The following is a 24,552-nucleotide window of genomic DNA, read 5'->3' on the forward strand; positions in this document are numbered from 1 at the left end:
AAAAAGATTGCTTAATTAATGAGTAAATGAATATTATTACATATTGAAAGTTACTGTGCATTAAATATTTATCTCTCCTTGTCAGAGAATTTGTTTTTAACAAAATAAATTAATCCAATCATGGAATTTATATTGGAGACCTGTAATTTTATTAATCACCGTGTTGAAAAGATAAGCCAATCATTGTCATCATTATCACCACCACCACCGTAAAGATTCATGTACATTAAATCCTTACTATGTGCCTGGAGCTGTTCCATTGAGAGTTGCTCCTTTCATTATTACAATATTTCTATGAAGTAGGTAATAGGATTGTCTTCATTTTATTGCTGGAGAAATGGAGGGACAGAGAAGTTAACTGGTGGAGCTTGTGTATGAACACAGGCAGACTGACTGGAGTCCAGGCCTTGATCTCAGAACTGTTGTTTTATTTTCTTTTTAACTAATTAAGAACATAATGTGAGGGTTCCCTGGTGACAGGAGCACTTATTATGCTTATCTGATCTCACAGTGAGTTAATGTGGTTAGAAGAATCTGCAGACTGACAAGACCCAGACTTGTATACAGGTGCTGATATCTATTAGTAGGTGATCTTGAGGAAGAATTCATCCTTAAGATGAATATATAAGTGGACACTTCAAAAAATTCATGAAAGATGGAAATAAAAAGTAAGTTTATTTTGGTGTAAAAATTTTTGGAATCTATGCATAGTTTTTTTTTTTTTCGAAACACACATGTTCTATGAATCCTTTTATTAAGCCCTCATATACACAATCTTCTGAGTCTCTCTTTTTTCCTTTTAGCTGTAAAATGGGAACTAAATTACATGAATCTAAAAGGTCTAAAGTATATAAATCAATATTTATCAGCACTCAATAAATAGTTGTTTCCTTTCTTCTTACTTCCCCTTCTTAGTGAAATTTCAAATTCTAAGGCTGAATTTTTCAACATTTTAGTCTCATCACTGATTTATACCTTTACAAATTATTAAGGACCACAAAGAACTTTTATTGATTGATTTTATCTATCAGTATTAAATATTGAAATTCAGATAGATTTAAATTACTTATTAAATTATTTTAAAAATCAGTAGTAAACTCATTACATATTTAAAAATGCATGAAAAGAGTGGCGTGGCTTACATTTTTGCACATTTCTTCAATTTGTGTCTTGATAGAAGAAAACTGGATTCTCAAAAATGCTTCTACATTTAATTGTTTGTATTTGTTGTTTTAGTTGATGTGTGTGGAGAAAATCTAACTTCTCAGGCAGGGTATTCCTTTTTTAGATAATAGTTTATGTCTCCACTTGATAGTGTACCAAAACTTGGGGTAGTTACTTAAAAGTTAATTGGAATGTAGAATTTAAAACCAAATCCATGCATATTTTGCACTCTTGTTACTGTGATATCTATTTGCCTGTCTTGCTCTGATTTGTTTCTAACTGAAGCATAATTTTATATTTCATTGACCATTTGGAAAATTTGAAAAATGGAAAAATGACATTTCATATTTCATTATATAATATAAAAATTATACTTGCTAATATCATTTGGGATCTTATCAACGAAGTCTTTAAGTTATGGGAAGGTGTCAGGCACAGGGTGTCAGATACAAATGTTCCACAATTCTAATTTTCACTTGCAAGCCCAAATTTTATTATTGGCAACAATTGCTGTCAGTTGTTTTCCTTGAAGTGACAGGCTTACTTTGTTTATTTTTGAGAAAATGTCTTTCATGTACTGAATCTGCATAACCATATTTTTAGTCATTATTTCAAATATGATAATTAGAAAAAGTGGCTAGTTCAGCTTGCAACTCAAAAATAGTACTTTGGTTCAAGATAGCCATGTATTTTGTTATGCATTAAAAATACTTTATTTTGCTAGCACTTTGAAATCCTGAATACTAAAATGATATGTTCTTAAGAAATAAAGTTTTAAAATATTATCAATTTTTCTATTTCATCAAGAACTCTATAAAGTGATTTAAAGGGTGGGGAGACAGACTATTGCTCTTGAGAGAAACTGACAAAAATTTGTGTTCTTTTTTTTTTTAGGTCCTCATTTTAATAATAATAAGAAAGAAAAATACCACCCAAAGATCAAATAAATTTGAGAGAAGAACCCATCATTTTTTTTTTCTTTTTCTCTTTTGACAGGCAGAGTGGACAGTGAGAGAGAGAGAGAGAGAGAGAGAAAGGTCTTCCTTTTCCGTTGGTTCACCCCTCAATGGCCGCTCTGGCGGCGTTGCACCGCGCTGATCCAAAGCCAGGAGTCAGGTGCTTCTCCTGAGAACCCATCATTTTTAACATTAGGATCTCTGGGAATAGAATGGAAACTCTAGGAACAGATTAAAAAATTCTGTTAACGCATAATTTACATCATTGTAGGACTTAAGTTTTTTCTACTTGCAAACTTAAATTTTTTTTTAACAATAATGAAAAGAGATTAGAGCGAAAATGTGACATTTAACTTCAAATTTTTTTCCACATAATTACATATTCATCTATGGTTTATAAAATTGGAAGAAAAATATCTGAATCTGTTCACTTAACGGTATTTCTAAAAGCTCCTGTGCTTTGGGCATTCCTTAAAATTTAATTTATAGGGGCTGTTGCTGTGGCGCTGTGGGTTAAACCGCATCTGCAGTGCAGGCATCTCATGTGGGAGTTGGTTGTGTCTCGGCTGCTCCATTTCTGATCCAGTTCCCTGCTAATGTGCCTGCGAAAGCAGTGGAGGATGGTCCAAGTTCTCTGGTGCCTGCACCCAGGTGGGAGACTCAAAAGATGCTCCTGTCTCCTGGCTTCTGCCTGGCCCAGCCCCAGCCATTGTGGCCATGTGGGGAGTCAAACTGCAGATGGAAGATCTCTGTCTCTGCCTCTCCTTCTCTCTCTTTCTCTCTGTAACTCTGCCTTTCAAATAAACAAATACATCTTTAAAAATTAATTTAGAAAATATACACAAAGTACTCTGTGTTATCCTGCATGAGCAGATATTTTAGTGTAGTAAGCCTTGTGGATTGATTTTATAAGTATTTTGTGATTACAAGAATGAATAAAATTTTTATAGATGTGAACTTTGAAAACTAAAACATTGTGAAATAACAGATTGCTAAATGACTAATCATTTTATTCGACAAGATAGTATAAAAACACAACGTCTATAGTTTTGTACTTGAGCTTGCCATTTCATAGGCTACAACAGTCTGCCTTGCTTTGGATTAAATATCGATCATCAGTACATACATATACTTCTGAAATATCAAAAGGAAAAAGTCAAGAGTCTTACATAGTGTAATTAATTTCCTTCCTTGGGATTTTAAGTGTTCTTTGACTTCCATCTTAAATTTTACAGTTAGTACTTAATCCTTTTTATCACAGGAGAATTTCAAGACAAATATGCCCCAGAAACTGTATGTGTATCTAAATGGGGGCAGATGCTGAAAATTTACATTTTGATTACTCAGAATGACTCCTTAAACATTCTTGAGCTAAGGAATTATTTTCTAAATTTAATACATTAATCTTTTTAGTTTATCAGCCAATGATAGTCAAGACTGCTTTAAGAGTATCTATAAATTATAACTTGGGATCGAGACCATGTCTGCTTTGCTATTTGAGAATTTATAGCTATGAAAATAAATATATCCTTTCTGAGGAGTTGAGTGTACTAAGTTTCAAGGAGTAATTTGGTTGGATATCTAACATACTGATTATGGAAACTATTCTGTCACTTTAATTACTGTCTCCATCACCTACAGCCCAATGTCAGATATTTTAGATGCTTAGTAAATACTTGGATGAATGAAAGGAAAGTGTCATAGAACATGTAAAATTATGCTTATTCTATCTAAAAATGTTTTCTCCTCCTTAAAACTCACTATTCCAATTTCTAGCATGTTTAGTTCAGAAGGTATAAGCTACTTTATGTCCAGAATAGTCTTGTCAAATTAAGCTAATCTCCTTTGAACATGCAACTCAATTTCTTTAATTAGCTTTAAAAATAAGGATCATTAAATCAGAGTGCCACCATCAATTACTGTGCATTGGGTTTGCCTGTTCAATAATGCATCAGAGCTGTACTCTACTCAGTGTTTCACTGAAAGATTTATGGGAATGGAGGCCTCCCTAGGTTTCAAACTTGAAATGGAGTCCTATTATGTGAAAAAAAAAAATTGTGTGATCGTACCATTTTAGATGTTGTATTCATTTAATGTTCTCAGTGTCTTATCCATCTTTGCATTTCATATTTGGGATCAGTTCCAGGGAATGTTTATAGCATTCTTGTAAATTCACAAGAAATTTCTTGCTCTACAAGAAGGAAAGACAAGGTGCAGATTAAAAAAAAAAAAGTTTGCATTTCTAAGAGGTGCACCTGTTACAGCTAATTCCCCAGAGTGCTTTCTATTTCCACGTGTTAAAGGGTAGAGAATAAATTAAAACTTCAGATATTAAAGTAGGAATATGTGTTTCTAGTTTTATTTACAGTCTAGCAAAACTGAGGTTATAAAAGTAATGATCATTTTTTTTCTTGGTCGCAATTCAAGGTAACATATTTTAGCTTTTAGATGGTAGAAATCATCCAGCATATATACATAAGAATTTGGGTCATTTTATTCTTTTGTCATACTATACTGTTCAAAATTAGCCAAAATAATAGGACCATAAACCAAGTTTTGATCATCTACATAAATATGCCTTAGGAAATTAAATTTGATCCTAAGCAATCATTTTGGTAGTCAGTTAAGTGGGTAGTTCTGGGAAGATTGATGTTAACCATTAAAATAGAGCTAATAATATTTTCTTTTCACTTAACAATCCAGAAGGGATAAATGAAATATAATGTCAATATTTTGATATTTTGTAGCAGATTTAGTAAAGTGAATCTACAGATTTTAAATATTTAGTGTTAGAATTTAATGCATCATATCATATTGTACTTATATGTTCAAAATATTGAAGACATTGGCCTAAGTGGTTTTAGAGTACCATTAATTTTACAGGATATATTTTATTATTGAAAAAGATTAAAAACCAATTTATAATTTTGAAATCTCATAATTACATCACTTTGTGTTAGCATAGGTTACTATTTTAGTGTAAAACTGTAACATAGTAATTATTTTTTGTCCTTATACTTTTTTTCTTTTTTTAATATTTTTTTTTGACAAGCAGAGTTAGTGAGAGAGAGAGAGAGAGAGAGAGAGAGAGAGAGAAAGGTCTTCCTTTTTCTGTTGGTTCACCCCCCAAGGGGCCGCTAGGGCCGGCGCGTTGTGGCCGGCACGCTGCACTGATCTGAAGCCAGGAGCCAGATGCTTCCTCCTGGTCTCCCATGCAGGTGCAGAGCCAAAGGACCTGGGCCATCCTCCACTGCTTTCCCAGGCCACAGCAGAGAGCTGGACTGGAAGAAGAGCAACTGGGACAGAATCCGGCACCCCGACCGGGACTAGAACCTGGGGTGCCAGCGCCACAGGCGGAGGATTAGCCTATTGAGCTGCGGTGCTGGCCTTCCTTATACTTTTGTGTGTAATTAAACGACTCAAAGTTCTGAAAATGTATAATGTTTATGGAAGAAAAATAATAAATGTTTTGTAGAGATGAGAATGTCTTTGCCCAGAATTTTTCTTTACTTGATAATTCATTCTGGGAATGGGATTAGGTAGTTGAACCCAAATGAAGCCTGTGTCAAATCATCCATCACAGTAGTATTCAAAGCTTCAACTCCAGTTATCCAGTTCCTATATTCTGCTTCATTTTCAGATGAACTTTAATTAAACTTTAAATTCAGAGTTGGAGTAAGAGAATGTGTAGCTTGATATATAAAATATGTTGCATCTACCTGCTTACTTTAGAATTGTTTTTATGCCCAGATTCTGTCCTCTGATTATATATTTTGCAATCTTCAAAAAATATTAAAAATGACATGCATTAAACAGAAAAATTGTGTCACTAAAGGATTATTATAAATTTAATATGCACATGTAATCCTCACCTAAATCAAAATGCAGAAAGTTACCAGCACTCCGTAGTACCCTCTTGTGTCCCCTCTCAATCTTAACTCTCTTCCCCAAAGGAAACAATTCTGACATTTATCTCATAGAGAAGTATTTGAATTTCATATAAATGCATTCTGAGTTTATGCTTGTGCTTTGCTTTTTCAGTTTTAACTTTGTGTCTATGAGATTCATTTGTGTTTTTCTTTGTAACTGTAATTCTTTTTCATTTTCCAATGCATGAATAAGCTAGAATATAACTGTCCTTTCTTCTGTTGATTTCAACTATTTCCAGTTTCTAGATGTTATAAATGAAGTTGTTGTGAACATTTTAATCTTACTTTTTGATGTTTGTAAGTATGAATTTCTCTTGGATATTTTCATAAGGGTGAAACTTCTGGATCCTAAAGTACATCAAACTAAAATATTCCTTTGTAGGGATGTTGATTTTTTGGAGGGTATTTGGAATATTTTCATATAATGAACATTTTAGGGGATGGAAACCAAGTCTAAGTACAGAATACACTTATGTTTCCAATGCACCTTACACACACAGTCTGAAGGTAATTTTATACATGAGGTCAGGTGTGGAATTTTCCACCTGTGGTGTCATGTTGGTACTCAGAAAGTTTTAAAGTGTTTTGGGTTTTCAGAGTGGGGTCAATCAGTGATGCATTTAGGCTTTTGGAGATTCTGCCAAACTCTTTTCCAAGGTGATCATAGACTGACCTTTTACTATTGTGTACAATAAGCCTTGTTATTTCACATCATTGCTTACACATACTTTTGCCAGTTTTAGCCACTATGAGGGTATGTTATAGTACCATATTATTTTTTTAATCTGCACTTTCCTGATGACTAATGATGTTGAGTATCTTTTCAGATGTTCATATATATATATGCTTTTTGGTTTGCCTATGGATTTACAAGAGTTCTGAGCATATATTAAATACAGCTTCTTTGATGGACATTTGTATTGCATTTATTTTCTCCTCCTTTTTTGTTTTGCCTTTTTATACCCTAATTGTGTCTTCTAAATGATCAGGTTTTTTTTTTTTTTTTTTTTTTTTGTTGTTGTTGTTGTTCATAAAGCTCAGTTTCTCACTCTTCATTAATGGAAGTTGGCTTTTTTATACCATTTAAGAAAGCTTTGAATAGGCTGTGAATATAGAGATTGTCTCTCAAAAGCTTTATGGTTTACATTCTAGATTTTTGATATGGTGTAGAGTATACATGAAGTATTTATGAGGGGGTTAAGCTGCCACTTACAATATTGGCATCCCATATTGAGTACCAACTGCTCTTCTTCTGATCCAGCTTCTTTTTAATGTGCATGGGAAGGCAGTGGAGGATGGTTCAAGTGCATGAGCTCTTGCCACCAGTGTGGAAGATCTGATGGAGTTCTTGACTCCTGGCTTCAGTCTGGTCCAGAACTGGCTATTGTGGCCATTTGAAGAGTGAGCCAGCAGTGGGTTGAAGATTCTCTGTCTCTCTGCCTCTCTCTGTTGCTCTACCTTTCACATAAATAAACAAATACATAAATAAATCTTCAAAATTTAAAATAAAAATTGTGGATATGTGTTCATAATTTTATTCAAAAATTTGAGCTAGGACCATTTATTGAAAAGTAAGTCCTTGTTTCTGTTGTTATAAATCAAGTAATCATTTATGTATGGATCTGTTTCTGCATCCTTTGCTGTGGCTGTTTTTTTCAAAAATGTCTACTATATTTTAGATAGAACTAAAAAAATGCTTTAGAGGCAGGAGTTTGGCCTGCCAGTTAAGATGCTTGTATCCCATATCAGAGTACCTGGGTTCAAGCGTGGGCCATGCTTCCAATTCCAGCTTCCTGTGAATGCTGATGAAGGGAGTCAGCGAGTAATGGTTCAGGTAGTGGAAGGTCTCTTCCACCCATGGGGTGGTGTGGATTGAATTTCTGGCGGCTTTGGCATGATGCAGGCATTTGGGGAGTGAGCCACTAAATTGGAGCTCTGTCTTTCTGTATTTGCCTCTCGAAAAAACAGTTTTAGTTTCTAATTCTTTTTTCTAGGAAACTAATTGATTTTTAAACTACTGATTTTATATTCCACCAGCCTTATTAAATTAATTTATTAATGCTAGTAGACTTTTATAGTTTTATTTAGGTTCTCACAATGTACAGTTATATGATCTAAAAATAATTACAGATTTTGTTTCTTCAATGTAAGTCCTTATACCTTTTAATGCTTTTTCTTGCTTTATTGTATTACCTGGAACTTTGAGTTTAATATTGAAAAGAAGTGCTCATAGTATAGATGTTAGTCTCTGTTTTTTTTTTTTTTTCTACCATCTTTTGAGCAGGTCTTGTTTTTTTCTTTTATTCTATTAATTGGTGAGTTGAAGTTAATAATTTTCAAATGTTAATTCAACCTTGCCTTTCTGGCATGCCCAGCATAATCATAATCATTATCTTCTTTGAGTAATTTTGGATTCAGTGTATTGACAGTCTCACTTAGTATTTTTGTTTCTATGTGTGGGGGAGATAGGCCTACAGCTTTCCTGTTTAGAAATGTCCTCGTTGAGCTTTCTATCAAGGTTATGCTGGCCTCAAACTGTAGTGAACAATTCCCTCTCCTGTCACAGAAAGAGTTTGTATAAAATTGGTGTTATTTAAGAAAAAAAATTGGATGAATTTATCAGTGAAGCCATCTGGACCTGTTTTTGTTTTGTGTTTGAAGGAGGAAAATTTTTAATAGTCAATTCAATTTCATTGATAGATACAAAATTATTGACATTTTGGTAAATTTGTTTTTCAGCAAATTTCATATAATTTTTTCAAAAAGTTTTCTTTGTGCAAGCTTGTTAATTACATACCCGTAGACTCTAGTTATGCACCTTTTATTTCTGATTTTGAGAATTTAAACCTTTTGCATTATTTTGATCAATATTGTTAGAAGTTTATCAGTTTCATTAGATTTTTCCTTCACGAACACAAGTACTACTGGCTTGTTTAATTTTTTATAATTCTGTGTTGTTCATTTTGCTCAAATTTGTTATTTTCTTCCTTTTTCCACATTTGGGTTACTGTTTTATTTTAGCATTTTGATTAGATGCTCTGCCCATTGATTTCTGAATTTTTTTAACATTTAAGTGTATAAATGCCTTTCTAGGTGTTTCTTTTGCTGCATCCCACAATATTTTTATGTTTTACTTTCATTATCAGTTAAAATTCATAATTATTTTTTTCTTCAGCTTATGATTTACTTAGAAATATATTGCCTAAGTTATCAACATTTTAAAAAATAGATATTTATTTGAAAGAAAGAGTTACAGAGAGAGCAAGGGAGAAAAAGAGAGAGAGAGACAGAGACAGAGAAGGAGAAAGAGAAAGAATCTTTCTTGTTCCCTCCTTAAATGGCCACAGTGGTCTGGGCTTTGTCAGGCCAGCGCCAGGAGCCTGGTCCTCCATCTGAGTCCCCATGGGTGGCAGGAGTTCAGGCACTTGGGCCATTTTGGGCTGTTTCTGAGGCACATTAAAAAGGAGCTGGTTGGGAAGAGGAGCCGCTGGGACAGGAACCTGTGCTTATTTGGGATGCTGGTATAGCAGGCAGTGGCTTGATTCATTGTGCTACAATGCTGGCCTCATATATCAACATTTTTGAGTTTTCATATTAGCTTTCTGTTGTTGTTTTCTTACTTAATTCCACTATAATCAGAGACCATCCCCTATATGATATCATTCTTTGAGATTTTGTAGAGACCTGTTTTTTTTTTTTTTTGATTAAACTTTTATTTAATGAATATAAATTTCCAAAGTACAGCTTATGGGTTACAATGGTTTCCCCCCCTCCCAAAACTTCCCTCCCACCCACAACCCTCCCCTTTCCCGCTCCCTCTCCCCTTCCAATCCCATCATGATTCATTTTCAATTCTCTTTATATACAGAAGATCAGTTTAGTATATATTAGGTAACGATTTCACCAGTTTGCCCCCATATAGCAACACAAAGTGAAAAAAAATACTGTTGTAGTACTAGTTATAGCATTAAATAAGAGTGTACAGCACATTAAAGACAGAGATCCTACATAATATTTTTTTTTAAAAAATTAATTAATTTTCTATGCCATTTCCAATTTAACACCAGGGTTTTTTTTTTTTTTTTTTTCATTTCCAATTATCTTTATATACAGAAGATCGATTCAGTATATAATTAGTAAAGATCTCATCAGTTTGTACCCACGCAGAAACACAAAGTGTAAAAATACTGTTTCAGTACTAGTTATAGCATCACTGCACATTAGACAACACATTAAGGACAGATCCCACATGGGATGTAAGTACACAGTGACTCCTGTTGCTGACTTAACAATTTGACACTCCTGTTCATGGCGTCAGTAATCTCCCTAGGCTCTAGTCATGAGTTGCCAGGGCTATGGAAGCCTTTAGAGTTCGCTGACTTTGATCTTATTCCGATAGGGTCATAGTCAAAGTGGAAGTTCTCTCCTCCCTTCGGAGAAAGGTACCTCCTTCTTTGATGGCCCCGTTCTTTCCACTGGGATCTCACTCACAGAGATCTTTCATTTTGTAGAGACCTGTTTTATAATCTAACTGTAGTCTGTTTAGCTAAGTATTTCTTGTATTCTCAAAAAGAAAGAAAGGAAAAAAAATAATATACATTTGGGTAAAAGTGAACAACAAAGAAAAAATTATTCAACAGTTGTTGAGTGGATTCCGTAAGTTTTAATTAGCTCAACATTTGTTGAATATTGTTTAGATTTTCTGTATCTTTATTGACTTTTTTGTCCATTCTTTCAGTTACTGAGAGAGATGTGTTAAAATTTCTGTTGATTTTCAATTTCTTTCTCATTTGAGGTTGTGGCTCATCTTCTCATGTTTTGAGAAAATGTTTTAGATTACTAAGGTTGATCTTTCTACTGAACTTTTTTACATCTGTAAGTTGTCCTGATACTTATTAATATTACTATTTATATTATACATTAATATATTAATACTTTTTGTCCTTTTGTTCAATGTGTGTGTAATGTTTCTTTTCCTATCTTCTTACTGTACTTTTTTTCTTTAATTTGAATTTTTGATGAATAGCATGTCTTTGGGAGTTTTTTTGTTTGTATTCAGTCTGACAGTTGTAGATTTGTTTGTGTTATTCTGACAGTTGTATTGTTACTTTATGTAACACTTTTATAGCAGAATCTTCTCGAGTTCCATTCAAGTTTGTATATTAATATTTAGTTTCTTTTATTGATGAGTAGTATTCCATGATATGGATATAGCTGTTGAGGGCCATGTTATTTGTTTCCAGCTTTTTGCTATTAAAGTTGTTGTGAGTAGTTTTGTTTTTGCTTTTGTTTTTTCACAGAGTTATGTGTGGCCATAGGTTTTTCTTTTTCTACAATAAATATCCAGGAGTGCAGTTAGTGCAGTGTATGGTGAACACATGTTTAGTGTTTTGTTTTTCTTTTTTCAGAATGCCCAACTAGTTTTCAATAGGACTATATCAGTTTACTTTCCTAGCAGCAATGTGCGAGCCATGTAGTATCTTCACATCCACACCATGCATATAGCTGTTCTTGATATCTGTTTGTGTTTTTAATTTGCATTTCTTTAATGACTGATTATGCCGAACATATTTTGTGAGTTTATTTGCCATCCTTCTTTGCTCTTTGGTGAAATATCTGTGTTTTTCACATTTTATCATTAGGCTTTTTAGGCATTAAATTTTCTTTAGATAGTCTGGATATCTTTATGAGGTGTAGGTGTCCTTGACTTACTTGATTCTGATTTAATTCATACCCCCTAGAAAATGCAAGACAGTTAAAACACTTCAACTCCCTTTGTCCTAATCCTATCTCTTGTATAAATCTATGATGCTTTATTTTCACATATGTTTCACAGTCTACACCTCTAGAATATTTAGTGTGTTAGGGAATTCCAACTGATTTCCTCACACCTGAACTCTTATTCTCATCAATCTTTTCTTCACTTGAGCTCTTCTATCTGAGGTCATTTTCTTCCTGTCTCAGAATTGACTTTTGTACAAACCTGAGGCAACAGTGTGAGATAATGTTTGGGTGTGTGCTGTAAAGATGTTAGGCATTTAATGCGTAGGTTTTTAGGTTTTGTTTTTATTTTTTTAATTATTCCTTAATATCTGGCTTTCATTGTTTTGCATGAGAAGTCAGTATTTACTCTTTGAGGATAAGTTTCCTTTTTGCTCTAGTGGCTAAGATCGTCTCTCTTTCTTGGATTTCAGCAGTTTTATTTTAATATGTTGTGGTGATGAGCTCCTAAAATGGATACCAATGGTCTCTGCCTTCTGATATCCACATTCCTGTATCAACCTTTATCCTTTGACGTGGGCTGGACTCAGTGCTTTTCTTCTCATAAATAGAATATGACAGAAATATTGGTTTCTTTTTGATAAAAAAAAAAACTTAAACAGCTCTTATACACATTTTCCAATTGTTCTCAGTGGAAGAGTTACTCTGAAATAGCTATTCGTATAGGATGAACTTAATTGTAGATGAGCTAAGAATTTTTATTTTCTTGGGATGTTATTGTTGAGGCAGATCTCTTAGTGTACCTCCGAAAGAATAACATGCTAAATGCAAATACACTGTCCATTTCTTCTGTAAGACGTAGTAACTGCTGCTCAGGGTACTCACTAGTTGTCCATTCGTATACTCTAGTTGCTATGCTTTTCCAGCTAAGTGTTCAACTGTGAGAAAATCATTTTTTGTCATTAATACTTTTTAAAAGATTTTTTTTTTATTTATTTGACAGGTAGAGTTACAGTCAGTGAGAGAGAGACAGAGAGAAAGGTCTTCCCATATGGGATGCCGCCGCTGCAGGTGGAGGATTAACCTAGTGTGCCACAGCACTGGCCCCTATTAATACTTCTTTATAATGACTTATAATATGGTATAATTTTTCTGACAATAGTTTTCTTTTTTTTTTAAAGATTTATTTATTTATTTGAAAGGCAGAGTTAGAGATAGGCAGAGGTAGAGAGAGAGGTCTTCCATCCATTGTTTCACTCCCCAGGTGGCTGCAACTGGAGCTGCGCAGATCCCCAGCCAGGAGCCAGGAGCTTCCCCCAGGTCACCCATGTGATGGCCCAGGGCTTGGACCATCTTCTACTGCTTTCCCAGGCTATAGCAGAGAGCTGGATCGGAAGTAGAGAAGCCAGGATTCAAACTAGCACCCATAAGAGATGCTGGCACTGCAGGCGGCGGCTTTACCCGCTACGCCACAGCGCCGGCCCTACTGACAGTAGTTTTTTTTTATGAAAAATCGTTTAAATTCTTTTGAAAACTATGGATGTGAATTGATAAAGTAGTTGTTGTTGGATTAGTTATGTTTTCTCAAACTATAAAACATTGAGAAAATAGCTCATAAAAATCTAGACGATTTCCTCAATGAAGTTAGGTTTTAAGTGCCTAAATTCGGTCTCTTACAGAGACTGAAATAAAAAAATAATACCATATTCTGTGAGCAAAGTTTACATATTAAGGTTGAGGCCTCTCATTTTTGTAACCATATTCAAGTACACCTTAAGTGTGTATCAAGGTATTAAGATTGAACACATGTATGTTTTAAGTTAGAACAAAGGGCTTAAGTTGTATATTTATCCTTTGTAATGATTTCTGCTTTATTTGAACTTTTGAAATGACTGAATCAATCTAATTGATTCTGACTATTTCTATACCTCAGACTCTTGAGTAGGTGTTTCATGTGCCTTTTACAAAGAATTTGCAAACGTTTTACTTGAATAATTTGCATAATGATCATTTAAGTTATGTTTTAGGTAATAGTACTAGTTAAAATCCATAAATTCAGTTAATATATGTTTATTTACTAAGCAAATGAAAGCCCTTTGTAGACTGAGATACTGAGCCAGAAGTTAAACAGAGAACAGATAATTATTTGGTGACTTTTGCTCACTTACTAGCAAATTCCATAAATTATACAGATTGTTTATCTGTATATAAACATCACCAGATATTTGTGTTTGCTTCTGTTTGTTTTGTATTCCATAAACCAGGGATGGGAGTCAAGATCTTTTTATTAAACATTTATAGCATGTCTGCTATGAACAGACTCATCAAGGCAAATAAAATTCATTCGTGTTTGTCAAAGAGAATTCAGAAAGCCACTTTAATAAAGTCACAGCAGAATTAAAAGGTATTTTTGTAATTTTTTCCTAAGTGTGACAGTTTGCAGATTTTAAAATAAGACTTTTGTGTGATTAAATGTCAATTATATTTTTGAAATTAGTGAACTCTGTTATCTTAGCTTTTGTATTATGTAAATCTCAAGAGCTCAGAGGAAGCAGGAGGATTCCTTGACATTTATCAAACATTAACAAATTAGTAGAAGACAATTGATATGAAATGCATTCATATGGTTCTCATGTTACACTGTTGTACCTATTCTGCTCCTAGTAACTTTACTCTTGGAATGCCTTCATGCGTGGTCTCCCATAGTATCAAAGCTTCTACACAGTAGTTAATTTTTATAGATAGACTCTCTATTCTTGGAATGGGATTTGTTCATTCTGGCTTACCATATCAGAAGTCCAAATATTTTTTCCTATGCAAACATACCATAGGCATTAGGTCCTGGTGTGTGGGATCTTCAGCCTGTCACAGATTTCATTATGCCATCTGCTTCAACCTGAGCGGTGTATCTTCGCTGGCAGACTTTACTGGAGTTGCCATGGCTCAGGATAAAAAAAAAAAATCAGTCTTGGCACCAGAAGCTTGCTTTTGAAAAATAATAATTGATCATGCCTGCTGTAGATTTAAAAATAAGCACTTGAAAGGATTCCCAAAAGCCTCTTCTCAACACATTGATCTCTTTTTCATCTATGATTGTAGATAGCTAGTATAATCGTGGAATTTTTGGTAACTGTGGTAACTTAAAGAGTTTTTTGTTTTATTTTTAAGAACAGGTAACAAACTCATTTACGGATTGGTGATATAATGTGAAATATCTATCCGTGGATGCTTTTTTTACATAGTGTCATATTTTCATAAATGTCTCTGTATGCTTTGTGTGTAATACAAAGATAATAGGAACAATGTGATGGAAAAAAAGTCCAGGTCACAAATTACTTATTAGGTGTGTGACTTTGTGTAATTGTATCATCTATCTGTAAAATGAAGACAATTGTATTTGGAGGGTTGCTTGAAGAAACTGGGTTAGAGTAGGTGCTTAAAGGATGGATAAACATTTGTTTTGCATATATTAGATGGGAAAGAGTGAGAGAGTGAGAGGGAGAGAGGGAGAGAGGAAGAGAGGGAGAGAGGGAGAGCTAGCTCTCATTGCTGGTTCATTCCACAAATGCTTACAGTGCCTGGGCCTGTGCTGATGCTTAAGATGGGAGCCAGGGACCCAATTGCTTGAGCAATACCTGTTGCCTCCCGGAGTCTACTTTAGCAAGAAGCTGAAATCAGGAGCTGGGGATCAAACCCAGGTACTCTGGTATAGATATCTGAGTATCTTAACTGTTGGGCTAATCATCCACTCTTTGCAAATGTATACTAAACCCTAACTCTGCTGAGGACATAGAAAATGCAATAGTCATTCTGCTGCTAAAGAATTTCACATTCTGGTGTTTCTCCACCAACTGGCATGGAACTCCAAGACAACAGTGATGTTGTCAGGTGGTGCTTACTGCCTTGAAGGCAGGTAGTTCAGGGTAAACTCAAGGAGCATAATGACTAATGCTGTCTCGGGTAAGGTTGTCCATATAGGCCTTTTGTGAGGTGCAGTTAGGTGTATTGAAATGGAGAAAAGAAGTAACCATGTAGGTATTTGGGGCAGACTAGTGGAGTGACTTGGCAGTGGGAGGTCAGCATGGCTGAAGCTTGCTGGGTGAGAGGCAGTGCTAGGAGAGGAGGTCAGAAAGTGAGCCAGCTGTGGTTAAAGCAATCCTTCTGATATACAGTCCTGTCTAAAAAGTCACATTTGTGGTACCCTAGAGAAGTACAAAATCAACACCGACTGTACTGCTTTATTAATTACAGAACTTTAAATTGGAGCTCATTGCAACAGGCACACACAAGTAATTAGGATTTTTTTCCCCCAAAATGGTATGATCTTTGGTTGTTGTCACTTATATCTCTGTATCTAGAGTTAGGGTATGGGACTGCAGACAGCTAACAGACCCCTCTCAACACTTCTGACACCACTTGCAAAGAGTTAAGGTCCAGCCACAAAGTTAAAGGGAAAAGGATAGTCAGGACTACCCTTACTTCTGATACCAACTACAAGTTTGGAGGTTCCTGAAACTACCCTCAGTTTTGATAATTTATTAGAAGGTCTCACAGAATTCTCTGAAATATATTACTCATATTTATGATCTATTATCAGAAGAGGACTCAATTTAAAAGTCAGTTGAAGGGGGCCAGTGCTGTGGCACAGTGAGTTAATGCCCTGGCCTGAAGCACCAGCATCCCTTATGGGTGCCGGTTCAAGACCCGGCTGCTCCACTTCTGATCCAGCTCTCTGCTATGGTCTGGGAAAGCAGTACAAGATGGCCTAAGTTCTTGGCCCCCTGCACTGCGTGGGAGACCTGGAAGAAGCTCCTGGCTCCTGGCTTCGGATCAGCACAGCTCTGGCCATTGTGGCCATCTGGGGAGTGAACCAGTGGGTGGAAGATCTCTCTCACTTTCCTCTCTCTATGTAACTCTGACTTTCAAATAAATCAATAAATCTTTAAAAAAAAAAAAGTCAGTTGAGGAAGAGATTCATGGTATGGAGTATGTGAGTGTTCCCAATGTGCAGCTCTTGTTTTCCTGGAGAAATGTTGTGCTTCCAGTATATATGTGTGAGAATATATATGGAGTGTTGCAAAGCCAGGAAGCTCACCTGAGCTTGATGTCCAGAGGTTTTTCTTTTGATTAAATTAAGGTGTTATTAACTGGCTGTGATTGGCTGATTGCTCATATGATTGAACTTAGATTCAGAAATTGGGCTTCCGTCATGATGTCTTGTGGCTCACCATGAGAAGCAATGATACTCTCCCTGATTTGGGAAATTTCAAGGTTTAGAAGTTAGTTTTTAGTAGTTGGTGATAAAGTCCAGCTCTCTCTTTGGGAGTGACCAACTTCTTTCCTTCACACATTATTATAAAAACACAAGCAATGTAGAAAGTAAATGACCCCCCTAGAATCCTGTCAGAGATAACCAGTACTTATTCTTCAAAATGTTTAAAACATATGTAAATGTCTTTTTTGGAATGTGCATACTATTCATGTTGTTTGATAAACAGCTTTTTCACTTTAGACCGTGATACATATTTTTATGTCTGTTTTAATGAATATATTGAAATTGAACACTGGAAATAATTCATTTTTTTAAAAATTTTCACATTCATAAGTAGTGCTACATTGAACATTCCTGTATACATGTATTAGTATAGTATTTTTTTTCCTGAAATAAATTTCTTGAAATGAAATTGTTGGGTGAAAGGATATGGGGTACTTTGGAATTTCATCTGAACTTTATCATCCTTCTTGGAATGTTTCTATGAAATAGTTTATGGAATGTCAAAATTATTATTAATCTCTGTTACTCTTAGGTAAACATTGCAACTTGTACAACTTCAAATGTTGAATATGCTCACATTCCTCATCTTAGTCCAGCTGTAATGCCTACTCTGCAAAGTGAATCATTTTTATTATCCCCAAGTAATGGGAATCAGGAAGCACTTACAGCATCTGGTGCTCCACACATTAATGGAAAGCCAGCTTGTGATGAATTTGATCAGCTGATTAAAAATATGGCCCAGGTAAGAACACTTCTTTGCGTTAGTTGTGGTAGAATATATAGTTATCTGAGGAGTTTAATCAAGTTCTGCATAATTTGAAGAATACAGTAATGTTTATAACATCTGAGAAAATTGAATCGAAGTTGATTTTGTGGAAGTTTGGATAGTTCAAATATTTTTAAGTACTTTTTTTTTCTTATTTATTTATTTGGAAGGCAGAGTGACAGAGAAAGAGAGACGGAGACAGAGATAGACATGGACACAGACACAGAGAGAGATTTTTCACTGGTTCACTCCAAGAATACCTTCAATAGTGAAGGTTGAGACAAGACAAAACCAAGGAGCCTGGAACTCCATCTGGCTCTCCAATGTAGGTGGCAGAGACCCAAGTAGTTGGCCATGGTCTGCTGCCTTGCCAGGTGCATTAGCAGGAAGCTGAGTCTGAAGCGGGGTTGCTGCAACTTGAACTAGCTCTTTGATACAGAATGCCTGTGTTAGAAGCAGTGGCTTAACCCACTGAGCTACAATGTCCTCTACTACTAAGACATTTTAACTTGAGCAATGTATGTTGTATTCCAGAACTATTCTTTAGTACAAATGAAACATCGCATTCTAGGTGATGTGTGCTAAAAATTATCTTAAAACATTTAAAAAATTTTAAGCAAAGTAATGCCACGAGTAAGAAGACTGTTTCTGCTCTTTTTTTTTTATTAAACTTTTATTTAATGAATATAAATTTCCAAAGTACAGCTTATGGGTTACAATGGCTTCCCCCTCCCAAAACTTCCCTCCCACCCACAACCCTCCCCTTTCCCGCTCCCTCTCCCCTTCCAATCCCATCATGATTCATTTTCAATTCTCTTTATATACAAAAGATCAGTTTAGTATATATTAGGTAACGATTTCAACAGTTTGCCCCCATATAGCAACACAAAGTGAAAAAAAAAATACTGTTTCTGCTCTTGATTTTATTTCCTGTTTTGTTTCCTGACCAGGGTCGCCATATAGAAGTTTTTGAGCTCCTCAAACCTCCGTGTGGAGGCCTTGGGTTTAGTGTTGTGGGACTAAGGAGTGAAAACAGGGGTGAGCTGGGAATATTTGTACAAGAAGTTCAGGAGGGCAGTGTGGCTCACAGGTGAGACCATTGCAGCATCTTCTGTTTTTGATACCACATTTACAAGGTTTTGAAATAAAAAATCAATGTCAGACACAAAAAACCTGGATGTAATCTACTACCAGTTTTTAGAAATGACAACATGGTTGTAATAAATAGCAAGTCTTTTGAAATGAGCATAGCTTTTAAATATAGTCATTAACTTAATTGCATTTTAGTAAGAAAAATTTGATAACATTATTTTCATTGTTATTAAATGGGCTCTTTTCGGTGAGATTTGAGAATTACTGTACTAGTAATCACTCATGATAATTTGAGCTTTGTTAAATTATCAAAGCAACAAGTGAATATTTGCATCTGCACTTTCATTTTTAGAAGAGAGCAGTATTCAATATTCAAAATGGAGGTTGAATGAGCAGCTGAAATAAAGATGGCTTTAAATGGGGCTAGCTGATTAGGGGATAGCTATGGAATTACCTTAAGAGAGTTGATCACTTAAGTAGAACTGCATGAAAAAGCTTTAAAAAGTGTGGAAATTAGGAAACAGTATTAAAACTAGCCTGAACATAAATTTTAAAGAAGGTAATTTCCCTTGAGAGCTGTCAAATATCTTTTGCTCCCTTTTGCATCTTTGATAGAGATGGAAGATTGAAGGAGACAGATCAGATCCTTGCTATCAATGGACAGGCACTTGACCAGACAATTACTCATCAGCAGGCTATCAGCATCCTCCAGAAAGCCAAAGATACTGTCCAGCTGGTTATTGCCAGAGGCTCCTTGCCTCCACTTATCAGCCCCATAGTTTCCCGTTCTCCATCTGCAGCCAGTACAATTTCAGCTCACTCTAATCCGGTGAGTATCTAAGACTTTCAGAAGGAACCTTACCTGTTTTCTAGTTCTTTCTGGTTGTCCACACTTTCTAATTCCTGTAGATTCTTTATACTTCTTAAGTGTTTGCTCTTTTATTCTTTTCTCTCCCTCCAGCCTGGAGTATTTGTGATTTCAATATGATTCAGAAACAGCTTTCAAATACAACCTTTACTTTACTTTTCTTTGTGTCATTTTTTTTTATTTGATGACATTCCAAAAAAGAAAAAAAAAAAACAAAAAAAAAACCAGTAGTCCTTTTAAAAAAATCAGTTTTTATCTGTAGACAGATATAATTTTGATTTGTAAATTATACAATTATATTGTTACAGTTAGCTGTCAGTGACTTTAAAAAATCATGGAATTTGGAATCCTGCCCCAAGGCAGGATTATGCTGAAGACATTCATTTTGAGGGTGACAGGATTTTTTTTTCCCCTTAATCTTTTTCCTTTCCTTTCCGTGTGTGTGTGTGTGTGTGTATTAAAGAAGTTCTGTAAGAACCTTGCAGATCAGTGTCATCTTCAGCTGGTGAAATGCAATCATTATAGTGATGTATTGACAGGTTTAAAAAGGCTTTTATCAATAGCAGTAACAGTCCATTGAAAGGGAAGTATATTAAACAAAAGGGCCATTGTTAGGGCTCATTGTTATGTCTGAATTCAGTTATTTGGTGTTAATGAAATACTGATCACAAAAATCTCCTCTCTAATATAAAATTTTAGTGTTTTATAAATTCACATAGGAGCTTTGCTTTTAGGTTCACTGGCAGCATGTGGAAACTATTGAACTGGTGAATGACGGATCTGGTCTGGGATTTGGCATCATAGGAGGAAAAGCAACTGGTGTGATAGTAAAAACCATTTTGCCTGGAGGAGTAGCTGATCAGGTGAGCTGCATCATAGGTCTTCTGTGGCATTTTAGGAAACAGTGCAGTGCATCTCTATAGTCTGCTCTGTAGAGAGCAAACTTTGTCCTTACGTAATGTCAGAGAAACTGATCTTCTGTTTTATTGTGTTCACCATGAAATACCCTCTGAGAACTGGGAGATAAAGCTTCCGAAAGGGACATTGATCTTAAGATATAATTATAGAGAATGAACTTAAAACCTTAGCATGACAGACCAAAGGCAGGGTTGTGGTTTTGGCCATTGCCAAGGCAGCTTCTCTTTGTATTGTGTAAGTCATATTTATAAACTTAGTCAGCTGTTTTATAGTCACATGATTTTATAGAAAAAGAATGCTGCATTATTGAGAGGAAAAATAAGATGTCACTTGCCCCCTTAGTGAAGGGTTCTTGATATCATCTTTGCATATGAGCAGAGCCTATTTTTATGACGACAGTGGTTTACTTACTGAAGCATTGGCTTTTTTTAAAAAAAAATATTTATTTATTTATTTGAAAGGCAGAGTTACAGAGAGGCAGAGTCAGAGAGAAAGAAAGAGAGGTCTTTTATATGCTGGTTCACTCCCAAACAGCTACAATAGCTGGAGCTTCGTGGATCTGAAGCCAGGAGCCGGGAGCTTCTTCCAGGTCGTCCCACGTGGCTGCAGGGGCCTAAGGACTTGGGCCATCTTCTACTGCTTTTCCAGGCCACAGCAGAGAGCTGGATTGGAAGTGGAGCAGCTGGGACTCGAACCAGTGTCCATATGGGATGTTGGTGCTGCAGGTGGTTGCTTTAACCTGCTGCACCATAGCTTCGTCCCCAGCTATGACTTATCTTTTAACTTGACATATTTTGCTAATTTAAATAACTCTTGCCTTAATTGTAATATATATATATATATATATATATATATATATATATATCTGTGTTTTTACACGTGTGTTTGAAGTTAAACCAGGACATCAGGTTTCTGAGAAATTTCTTTTGGAAACTTTATCAGTAGAGGTGTAACAGTAGCACAGTAATGTGAAAATTTTTGCTTTTAAAGTTTGTCTTTGCTTTAAACAGTAGCAAGCAGCTCACATTGTCAAATGAAATTTCCCCAGTTGATGTTTGGGATTATATATACACTTTATCTTTAACATAGAGCTTCACTTTCCCATTATGTAGCCACTTGCCACATGTCACTTTTAAAATTCAAATTAATTAAAAGTAGGTGGAATTACAGTTCTGTCTCTCAGTTGGACTAGCCACATTTCGAGTGCTCCTTAGCTGCTTGTCGCTAGTCGCTGCTGTGTGGGACAGTGGAGAATGGTTCCATCACTGCAGAAAGCTTTCCTGAATGACACTTGTATAGAGGCTGATAAGGTCCATGTTCTCTCCCCTTATCTGCTTGAAGTTTTAGCTTCTCAAGGGTTTCATCTGTCAAGGAACTCGGGGAACATTTATAATTGAAATGGCCAGACAGAAAATTGTAGCATTAATACAATATTTCTTGATGGTTCATATCATGTTTCTTAAATTTTCTATTAAAAGTTTATTTGTATTTTATTTATTTTGAAGGCAAAGAAGCACAGAGAGGGAAACAGAGACAGAAAGAGGTTTTCTGTCTGCTGGTTTATTCCTTAAATACTTGCCATAGCTAGGGCTGGTCTAAGCAGAAGCCAGGAGCCTGGATTTCATTCCCAAACTTCCATATGGATGGCAGCGATCCAAGTACTCGAGCCCCATCAGGTGCTGAATCCTAGGGTGTTCATCAGCACAAAGCTGGACTTAGAAGCAGAGCCTGGACTTGAACCCTAGCACTCTGACATGGGATGCAGTGACCCCAAGTGGTGTCTTAACCATTGAGCCAAATGTCTGACCCCATAGCATGCCAGGGTTTACTATTCCCTTCCCCCTCATGTAGGATTCTTTGATGCAGTTGCAATAACAGTGTCCCAATTATTCACCGTTTTTATTCAGCATGGGCGATTATGCAGTGGAGACCACATTCTAAAGATTGGTGACACAGACCTGGCAGGAATGAGCAGTGAGCAGGTAGCACAAGTCCTCAGGCAATGTGGAAACAGAGTTAAGTTGATGATTGCAAGAGGTGCCATGGAAGAATCTGCTGCACCCTCCTCTTTGGGCATTACCTTCTCCTCCTCCCCTTCTTCTACGCCAGAGATGCGGGTGAGTAGGTAAAACAGTTAATGTGAAGGTCTGAGACATAGCAGTTAGATGACAGAGTTGTTGATTCAGAAACCAGAATTCCTGTTGTTCATATATAGTGCAAAAGAACAGATTCAAATTCTAATTGAGATGCTTCAGCACTAGTAATATTTTATTAATCAGACATCATGTATAAATAGATGAAAATGGACTGAAGTGCACATTGTTGTTTCATATTGTTTTTTAATCCATTTATTTCTTAAAAGGCAGAGTTTTATATATACACACACATACATACATATATATACACATACACACATAAACATGTATACATATATGTATATATGTACACAGAGAGAGAGAAAGAGAGAGATCGTTCTTCTAAATGCTGATTCACTCCCCTAAATAGCTGCAGCTGCTGGGGCTGGGCCAGGCTGAAGCCATGAACCCAAGTTCTTGTGTCATCTTCCTGTGCTTTCTCAGGCACATCAGCATGGAGCTGGATTAATGTGGCACAGCCAGGAATCCAACTGGCGCTCAGGGATGGGGCGCTGGAATCACAGGTGACAACTAAACCCACTGAACCACAGTGCTAGTCCTCACATTTTTGTTTCTAAGCAGCACATTTGTGAGAATAATCTTTTGGAGCATGGCAAAATTAGCAACTCATATCCGAAATGTTTAATTCTTTCTCTTAATTAGAAGGCTTTCTCTAAGGTAGGTCACAGTTCTAATCATTCCCTTTCAACCACTTTTCTTTTCGGTCTACTCGTTTTTGTTTCAGATGTTTGAGAAATAGAGGTAGGCTATATGGGAGTGAATAAGGCTTATTAAAATATTTTATTATTATTGTCTTAAGGTATGTCTTAGAACTGTTACCAGATTCTAATGACTAGTCATTGTTCTCCTCATTATATAATTTTTTAAACAAAAGTTAGGCTTTGGGTCTTATAGCAAAAGCTTGGCTCATAGGTAAAACATTCCATCTTTGTTCTTGATATGAAAAGAGCTAGAAAATTTTGAAATTATTGGCAGGTAGTAGTTTCTCAGCTAGTCTATAGGCCACAGACTACAGTGGATGAAAATATCTACAAAATAGTTTTATCTAGAAATCTCTTAAAGATTTAATAATGAGGCCGGCGCCGCGGCTCAATAGGCTAATCCTCCACCTTGCGGCACCGGCACACCGGGTTCTAGTCCCGGTCGGGGCACCGATCCTGTCCCGGTTGCCCCTCTTCCAGGCCAGCTCTCTGCTGTGGCCAGGGAAGGCAGTGGAGGATGGCCCAAGTCCTTGGGCCCTGCACCCCATGGGAGACCAGGAGAAGCACCTGGCTCCTGCCATCGGATCAGCGCGGTGCAACGGCCACAGTGCGCCAGCCGCGGCGGCCATTAGAGGGTGAACCAACGGCAAAAAGGAAAACCTTTCTCTCTCTCTCTCTCTCTCTCTCTCTCACTGTCCACTCTGCCTGTCAAAAAAAAAAAAAAAAAGATTTAATAATGGAATTGCCCCCAATTTCTGGATGAGCTTTATATTCAGTGCAGGTCCTGTATTCTCTTCCTAGATGAAAATGCATTTGTGTTTTATTCTATTGAAGTTTTTTTAAACATTGGCTACAAATTCTTTTTTTAAATATCTTAACCTTCTCCACAAGCCCTTTGAAACTTTATTAGAACACTTGAAATTTCCATGATTCTGTTGATTTTAGGATTGAGTTTGGTTGCTATTTTTGATAAAGAATTAAAGAAAGCTTGTTTATGGAAGTATTT

At 35.9% G+C, this 24,552-nt stretch overlaps 1 protein-coding gene across 6 annotated transcripts in view; it reads left to right on the top strand.

The window, feature by feature from the left end:
* The window catches only part of MPDZ (multiple PDZ domain crumbs cell polarity complex component), a 181,011-nt gene that overhangs the window by 44,787 nt on the left and 111,672 nt on the right, over positions 1 to 24,552 (top strand). For all 6 annotated transcript variants that reach the window (XM_062208253.1, XM_062208256.1, XM_062208258.1 and 3 more), the window contains exons 4-8: positions 17,578 to 17,787; positions 18,762 to 18,901; positions 19,519 to 19,732; positions 20,506 to 20,634; positions 22,597 to 22,806. In XM_062208253.1, coding sequence (XP_062064237.1) covers positions 17,578 to 17,787; positions 18,762 to 18,901; positions 19,519 to 19,732; positions 20,506 to 20,634; positions 22,597 to 22,806 — 903 coding nt within the window. The remainder of the gene's footprint in view (positions 1 to 17,577; positions 17,788 to 18,761; positions 18,902 to 19,518; positions 19,733 to 20,505; positions 20,635 to 22,596; positions 22,807 to 24,552) is intronic.

Source organism: Lepus europaeus, chromosome 12 (genome assembly GCF_033115175.1).
Source record: "Lepus europaeus isolate LE1 chromosome 12, mLepTim1.pri, whole genome shotgun sequence".
NCBI classification, from domain to species: Eukaryota; Metazoa; Chordata; class Mammalia; order Lagomorpha; family Leporidae; genus Lepus; species Lepus europaeus.